This window comes from Brachionichthys hirsutus, chromosome 18 (assembly GCF_040956055.1).
Source record: "Brachionichthys hirsutus isolate HB-005 chromosome 18, CSIRO-AGI_Bhir_v1, whole genome shotgun sequence".
Taxonomy (NCBI): domain Eukaryota; kingdom Metazoa; phylum Chordata; class Actinopteri; order Lophiiformes; family Brachionichthyidae; genus Brachionichthys; species Brachionichthys hirsutus.
In genome coordinates, this window is record NC_090914.1 from 5,844,300 (window position 1) to 5,852,893 (window position 8,594).

The window sequence follows — 8,594 nt, forward strand, 5'->3', positions numbered from 1 at the left end:
CTCACCCGAAACCTTGCTCTCTCTATTCTCCCTCCCTGCAGCTCCAGAACCAAAGTGAGCTTCGTGCACCCACGGCTGAAAAAGCGGCCTTGTTGCTGGATGCAGCCATTGCCGCACGCAGCACCAGCAGACCCAGTGCAGACGAGGAAGACCGACGGAACTCCCACATGTTGTTCACGTTGCACATTTACCAGTACCGCATGGAGAAGAGCGGCAAGGGAGGAAGTTAGTACCATTAGATTGCATAGTTTACACTCTATTTATTCAATGAACCTATAGTGACCACTAAGGGTTAATTTTACAGCGACTTTATCCATGAGTACCAAGGTAGAATTTATTCAGGCATTTCCTTTCCTAATTCCAGGTGTTAAAGGTGGTTTGTTGTGATTTAGATTTTAAGTACAAACGCAGCATCAGACAAAGCCCTTATTTGTGATGGCTGAGGGTGTGCTGGTGCCTGCAATATATATATATGTGTTACACTTTGATTGACAGTCTATAATTTGAGGCTTTGCTGGCGGGAGTTAAATGTTTTGCTGCTCCTGTTGTAATTACATCAGTCACCCACGTAGCAATGGGTGCCCCTGCAATCTTTATAATGACAGCCAATCCCAGCTCATCTGTGTCTGTGGAGTCTTTCATTTTTATGGAGCCTCCCGTTACCGTGAGTTACCCATCAGACGGGGAGGTAACCAGTCGGGGCTGGAATTTGAATCACTTCAGTTTTGGGAATGTTAATCATAAATAAATCAGACTCTGATAGCTTGTTTATCCTTTGCTGATCTGTGCTAGTCCTTCCATCAGGGCCCTTTAAGTGAGGATCTGACTTCACAGAGGGAGTGTTTGCGCTGTGCTCACCTGGCTCGTCCTTCTGTCATTGGCACAGTGTCGGGCGGACGGAGCAGGCTTCACCTCATCGACCTGGGGAGCTGTGAAAAGCTTCTGAGTAAAAGCAGAGATGGAGGAGGGGGCTTATGTCTTTCTTTAAATGCCCTGGGAAACGTCATCGTGGCTTTAGCAAATGGAGCAAAGCATGTACCATACAGGTCAGAAAATGACTATTTGTTCACTGTGTTTTGGCTGCTGCAGTTTATGTCTGTAAGCATCTCTTTCAGGCAAGTCGCTGCATGTGGCACCAGTCTGGCAAGTTTCCTGTATGACAGTTTATTTATTTCTTTTTAGGTTAGGCTCGTAAAATAACTTTCACCTGCGTTGCACAATATTACGACATTTTATATTGTTCCTCAGGTATGAAAAGCTAATAACTCATTGTTTAGGAATGCTTCTCAGCTCAGAGAATTCAAAATGCCCCCCCCACCCCTCTAGAATATTACTACCTCCGCCGAGGCGGGAGTTATGTTATGACCGCTGTTGGTTGGTTGGTCTCTTAGCAAGATAACTCAAAAGGTTACAGACGGATCTTGATGACATTTTCAGGAATTGTTGGGAATATTACCAGGAACAGATGATTACATTTTGGGTATGATCCAGAAGAGATCCTGGATTCTGGATCACTTTGAATTCTTTGGTAATATTGCAGTCAGTGGAGCTTCAAAATGTGTTCCTCAATATCTCGGTTAATTATTGACTGATGTTTATGGGATTTGACACAGTCATTCAGGGTGGGACACCTCTATCCTTCCACTGAATTACATCTCATTAACATTAAAACCCCATTTACAGATTAAAAAATCTGTTAAAAAATCAAATCCCATTCACTTTTCGTGGTTGGTGTATAAAGATAGCAAGAACAATTTATAACCTTCTGGTAATGATCCAGATCACCATGTGGACGGTGTAAATCCCGTTACGAGGAGAATGAGCTGCTTGGCGGAGGTCTGCACTCCTTGAGGGCTTTTCTAGTTAGCTACTTTTATGTTGTTCTGAAATATTACCTTTGTGTTTGCTAATAACATTGTCAACGTACCATGTAGGGACAGCAAACTGACGATGTTATTGAGGGAGTCCCTTGGCAACATCAACTGCAGAACCACCATGATCGCCCACATCTCAGATTCCCCGGCCAACTACGCTGAGTCACTCACCACTATCCAGCTGGCATCCCGCATCCACCGTGTGAGGAAGAAGAAATCCAAGGTGAACTTCTAAACTGATTAACACCATTCAATAAATATGTAGGAAACATAGAACAGTCTTCAAATGTAGCCTGTTCATGTAATCTTGGCCCTATTGAGTAAGTGAATTTATAATTGCTTCTACAAATGAAAGATGCTCGTGCGATAACTCAGAGCTAGGTTTTTCTTTTTCTCAGCACATAATTTTAGAATCAATACACTTCCTAAGGAAATGTGCAATGTCCCTTGGATTAGGGAAATATATGCCTAATTAGGTAGAATGACAGCATGTATTTATTCAATATTGGCCCCATGCATGATTATAATTCAGTCAATATACCGCTAGCTAGCATTTGTTTTATTGACATTAATTTCTGTGCATCTATTGATGTGCACTTTTAACCTTTAGACAAATATTGACTGATAATTTCAGTAGAATTAGTATTTGCCCTGCGATTGATTTCACTATGACATTGTTAAAGAATAAATCAGCTATAAATTATAAGGAGTAAAATGGTCTTGGTTAATGGATGTTATATTAATACTGTAAAATCATAGAATGTTATTACTGTCATGACTTAATGAGATCCTTTTCACTCAAAGGAATTACTCCTGCTTTAACTCTGCTTTACAGTATGCATCCAGCTCATCGGGAGGGGAGAGTTCCTGTGAGGAAGGGAGGATCCGGCGGCCACCTCACCTCAGGCCTTTCCACCCCCGGACAGTAGCCCTGGACCCAGACCTACCCTCGGTGCTCAGTGACCCAGACTACTCCTCAAGTAGTGAACAGTCTTGTGATACTGTCATTTATGTGGGTCCAGGGGGAGCCGCAATCTCCGACAGGGAGCTGAGCGATAATGAAGGCCCTCCTGCCTTTGTTCCAATCATTCCTTCCCTGAACAAGAAGAGGTCTGCTAAAGACGGCCCTCTGGACAGAGACCATTTTTTTAAATGCAACACATTTGCTGAGCTGCAAGAGAGGCTGGAATGTATAGATGGCAGCGAAGAACCCACTAACTTTGCTGGAGAGGGCACGCGGAACCAGGCTAGCCCCAAGGCCGACAAGTGCAAGGAGAGTCAGGGCCCTGTTTCACCAAAGGCAGTGGCAAATACTGCTTACACCCAAGATGGCATCTCACCCAAACAGTCCCCTATATCTGTTGCCACGCAACCTTCCTGCAGTCCCAGCACTAAATCTAAACTTGACAGTGCCAAAATGGAATGCATACCTGCACCACTCTTAGACACTGTTCAAAATGCATGCAGAACAAGTGCTGACGGTGAAAAAGCCGTGGCTTCACAAAGTGGAATTGCTATTGACAAAGCTAATTCCGAGCCTGTGGTTAGAGAAAAGGTTTATTTCAACAAAAAAGCTTTGCCCAAACCGGCCCCACCTCCTTCACAGCAGAGAGATTCCAGCAAGGAAAACATTGGAAATGAAGAAAGATCTAGCACCAGAATGCCCCCTGTGGGGATGAGCCACCAAGCAGTGAAAAGGAGAGATCCTTACACGTCACCTGTAATCAGACCTCCATTAGAGATGTGCCAAGTGCGTTCTGCCATTAGTGAAAGATGTCTGGACCGGGACATCCTTAAAGCCACTGTCACCTTACAGCAGCCTGTGGAGCTGAATGGAGAAGATGAGCTGGTGTTCACGGTGGTGGAGGAACTGTCTTTTGGCAGTCTTGCAGAAAGAGGTCGACCATCCAGCATCATCAGCTTTAACAGTGATTGCTCCCTGCAGGCACTAGCTTCTGGTTCTCGGCCTGTCAGCATCATCAGCAGCATCAATGATGAATATGATGCGTACACGTCAACCATGGGAGGATCAGAGGTGAATATTGCTGTGGCCGCACCCCTCCAGGAGGGAGCAATGGAGCCTGTAGACAGCAGAGGATCTTCTATCAGCTCTTGGTTGAGCGAGGTTAGTCTCCGCGCCTTGGAGGGTGAAGGAGCTCATTCTAAGGATGTCTTTCTTCCACAGGCCAAACACATGGGACAAGAGGCCGCGTTTTACTTCGATTCCATGGATGTACTGTACTGTGCATCCTCTCCTAGAGAGGCCAAGAACTCCCTCAATGACAGTGGATTTAGTTTTTCTGAACTAGACAGTGAAAGTACAGCTTCAAGCAAATTATCTTTGACAAAATGCCTCCCATCTCCAGAATCAGCCAAAGGCTCCCTCAGACTGACATCTAAGATAACTAAAGCTCATTCGCTTTGCTCTTCTCAACTTCCAGCAGGCCCCTCCGTAGTTCACTCCAGTCTTCCTCGGAAGATTAAACCTACCTCATCCATCTCTCATAGTAGCAGCGGCAGCATTAGAGAGCAACCAAGACAGGATGCTAAGCGGGAGGATCCTTGGCAGCGCAACGACAACCACTCAGAACCTCAGTTTTCTGACTCTAGCAGCACCAGCAAATTTCTCAGAAATCCTCCCAGTGGCATCCCTTCCAGCAAAATATCCAGCAACAGTGTGCCTCGAGCGCCCAAGGGGCAGGGGCCTGCCTCAATCCAGAGGGTTGTGGATGGCTGTGAGAAGTCAGTCAGTAAGAATCCACCCAGCAAAATGCCTCAGCTGAGACGAGGTGCCACCACCCTTGGAACGGTGCCTGTCATCCACTCCTCTGCAGACTACAAGGGAAGCCAAGATGCTGTTGCATGTCCCACGAGCCTTAAGTTCTCCTCTCTTGGGAAAAACAACAAGGCTAACTCTCAGAAAACGAGTAATCTCCCTAAACCGGGTTGCACCTCACCTCCTCCACCGCCAGTGAGGAAGTCCAGCCTTGACCATAAGACCAAGACCCTGCTGCCTCAAAGTGCCTTAAAGTCAGCATATGGGGAGGCAGGAAGGACCTTTGGAGCAAGAGCAGCTGTATCAGAGGATGAGCTTGACATCCATCACAAAGTAGACTCTACAAACTACAAAACCTCCAGTCTCAACTCAGCCAAAGCTACCTCCAGTCTGAAAGCCAGAGGGCCTAGAGGAGCGGTTGGGCAACATTATAGCAGCCTAATATCCCTGGAAAGGTGTGAAAGTCTGTCCTTATCAGGGTCCAGAGCTGCACTTAATCGGGAGAATAGTGGGGCAAGTCTGGGGAGCAGCTGTGGCAAATCCAATAAATCCATCCCAAGATTTGGGATTCCAAATTCATCCAGCTCTCCTATAGCTACATGCCCATCATCCCCAAGCGGAGGAACCCTTAGTAAAACTGGACAGGTAAAAACGTCTGGAAATCCCAGAGCACTGGGGACAGTCGGCGGTAGTAAAGCTCGTTCACTGTCAGCCAATAACTCTAAGGGTCTCAGTTCCTCCACCAAATCTTTGGCTACTCCAGTGACCAGAAACACCAACGCCAACCTCCCACCAACAGGACGGACATCAGCTCCTCGAACCGCTGCTGCTGTCAGCAGCAAGCCCGGAAGAGGAACTATCATGGGAACTAAGCAGGCAATGAGAGCTGCAAACAGCCGTGTGAGCGAGCTAGCGACAGGCAACGTGTCAGGCAAACACATGAGGGGTTCGGGAGATTCCGACAGTGGGAATGACAGCGGGGTGAATGTGAGTGATGATAAATCCCCCATAGCGATGCTGCCTTCGCCGTACAGCAAAATCACGGCACCCAGAAGACCTCAACGCTACAGCAGCGGCCACGGCAGCGACAACAGTAGCGTGCTGAGCGGTGAGCTGCCCCCAGCTATGGGCCGCACAGCTCTGTTCTACCACAGCGGTGGTAGTAGCGGATACGAGAGCATGATCCGCGACAGTGAAGCCACAGGCAGCGCCTCCTCCGCCCATGACTCCATGAGTGAGAGCGGCTTGTCATCTTCAGGCAGAATGAGGAATGCCAAATATCCCAAAAAGAGAGCAAATGGTGAGAAAATAATTTCGGTTATGAAGTTTTTAAATCAGATATTTACATATTTACATATTTTCATGTGTGATTAAGCAACCTCGAGAATGTTTTCAGACTGTGAATTTACAAAGTAACTCGTGAAACACTTATAAATATGCAAAGAACCACAACTGAACTTTGCAAAACTTTATATCTTGTACACATTCAGTGTTAGATCCCTGCAAATGTTGCTGTTGTGTTTCATCAATGCCACTTGCATCATGGCCACATGAATGAATTTGTAGGCTTCCAGAGAAGACGGCTTATCCCGGCGCCGCTGCCAGATACCTCTTCCCTTGGGAAGAAAGTGGGCACAGCAGGCCAGTGGGTGGACTTGCCTCCTATGTCGGGACCGCTGAAGGAGCCGTTTGAGATCAAGGTCTATGAGATCGACGATGTGGAACGGCTCCAGAGGAGGCGCCAGGAGGAAAACGCAGAGGTGAGGAGCAGGTCATCCTCGCTTGTTGTTCATGGCGCGTCATGCTCCCGAACCTGTTTCAGATAATGTAATGTCTGAGTCTTTGAATCCCACTTGATGAGCCTCAGTAATATTTTGCATGTGCGAAATTGGCGGCATAAATGCTTAAGATGTGCCACGTTGACATGTCTTTGTGGGAATGTCTTAGCTCACTTCTTCCCACTTACTTTTTATAAACCAAGACAGAAATAACATGTCTCAGACGTCTGACCTTCAGTCAGCTCAGTGGCAAATCCCTGGGGTAACGTCTGGATCCAGATTCCCAGAGCTTGGTATTTGGGCAATGATCCTTCGGCATGTCAAGAGTCCAGCAGGCAATTGTTGACTGGGGTTAATCGGTATGAACATGAGTGATGACTCATCTTACGGCTAATCAAGGTGGTGATGATATGAGGAATTAAAAAATGTGAAAAGACCATGGCATTAAAGGATTGGTCACGGAATATATAATGACATTGAGGGTACCCAACTCTAGCCCGGATCAATGACTCATCAATAGAAGCCTGATCGTTTTTTTTATTTTAAAGCAGAGTCCTCCTCTTTGGATTGTTAACTGCTCCCAAACCTTCAGTGCAGATTGACTGAAGATATTAAATCAGATAGATGGTTGTTTTTGCTTACAATTAAGTAATAATTAGATATTTCTCCCAGCTACAGTTGTAATCACTTTCTCCCCCTCACCATTTAAAGATGAGTACTGGAATAATAATATGAACGTGCATCAACAGCTTCTGTCATAAGCACATTAGTATATCAGTATATTTGTATAATATTCTGTCTAGATTGATATGCGAACCTGTTTTGTTTCCCCTCAATATCTCCAGCAACCATTCCAGGATGTTGACAAGGTGAGATCCTTTTTCATGATGAGGTTGAAACCTTTGCAGCTCGGGATGTTTTACATTAACGACCGTACCTGTAGTAACTAAGTAAGAACGTTCAAGGGAGCTTGGTAAAGTCTTAAGGGGTAGTGTTATATAACAGAGTGGCAGCCATAGCTTTCTTCATTTCTTTTGTATGCCAGTTTTAAGCTCTTGTGTACTGTCTCTGGAGCATGTGGTGTAATTATCAATATCTCCATCTTGCTAGGGTTTGCAGTATTTCAATCGTAAACTGAAGATGGTGGAGAGAAGGCAACAGCAAGTGAGGGAACTGAGGGCAAAGTACGAAGTGTTGTTGGAAGAGCTGGAAGACACAAAGATGCGACTGATGATGGACCCTAACAAGTGGATAGGAGAGTGTAAGTAAATATTCTTATAATAGAATCTAAATGTTTAAGATTCCTTGGTGATAACTCGTGCAAATATTTTTGCTCTTCCAGTCGAGGTGGACCAGAGTTTGGAAAAAGAGTCACCAGAGTACCTGGAGGCTTTGGCACAGGCCACAGAGGAGCTGGAGTTCTGTGTCAATCTGTGCAAGTCCCATGTCATGATGGTGACCTGCTTTGACATCAGCATGCCGACACCTGGCGCTCAAGAAGGACGGCGTGAAGTCGAAGTTTGACGGCAAGTGAATGTCCAGATGGAGAAATAAGGAAGTAAAGGAGAAAGCAAAGGATAATGAAAAGTAGCCATCAGTCTATTGATTTTACTGAAATGAAGAACAACACTTGACAGAAATGACATGAGAGGATATTTTGCATGGAAATCGTGGAAGTCTTAACCATCAAGCAGCAGTGCCTCGATGCCCTGGACATGTTTGACTGGTGGGAAAAAGGAGCACAAATCTCTTTGTCTGTATGGCAAGGCAGCGGCCATCACTTGTTGAAAAGTCACCAGGAAGTGCCTTTTCTTCTTGCTTTGCTTTGAGTCATTATTTTTCATATGGTGCAGGTATCTTCATACCTAAGCAAACCGTGAACAAAATATTTTATACTGCATTGTATAGTGTATTTATATAGTAATGTGGTGTGTACAAAATATCATTTTAAGGGAAAATAAAGAGGAAAAAAAAAAGAAAAAGCAATAAGCTAATGTTATTGCGCTCCCGAACTTTGCCTTTTCTCTCGTTTCGAACCTCAGTCAGCATTTTATCCATCTTCATTCAGCCTCTTGCGCCTTAGGTTACCGCTCTGGTTCTGTAGGATTCTTTTTTATTTTATTTTATTTTTCAAACTGGACCATGGTTTCTCATCAAGGACTGCAT

The 8,594-nt window shown here is 45.3% G+C and overlaps 1 protein-coding gene across 1 annotated transcript in view; it reads left to right on the plus strand.

Annotated features, from left to right (window-relative positions):
* The window catches only part of LOC137907455 (kinesin-like protein KIF26A), a 53,087-nt gene extending 45,135 nt beyond the window's left edge, over nt 1-7,952 (plus strand). Inside the window, exons 9-16 of the mRNA XM_068751794.1 lie at nt 42-225; nt 887-1,046; nt 1,935-2,097; nt 2,710-5,950; nt 6,217-6,410; nt 7,274-7,297; nt 7,539-7,689; nt 7,771-7,952. Of these exons, the coding sequence (XP_068607895.1) occupies nt 42-225; nt 887-1,046; nt 1,935-2,097; nt 2,710-5,950; nt 6,217-6,410; nt 7,274-7,297; nt 7,539-7,689; nt 7,771-7,952 (4,299 nt within the window). The remainder of the gene's footprint in view (nt 1-41; nt 226-886; nt 1,047-1,934; nt 2,098-2,709; nt 5,951-6,216; nt 6,411-7,273; nt 7,298-7,538; nt 7,690-7,770) is intronic.
* The last annotated feature ends 642 nt before the right edge of the window (nt 7,953-8,594 follow it).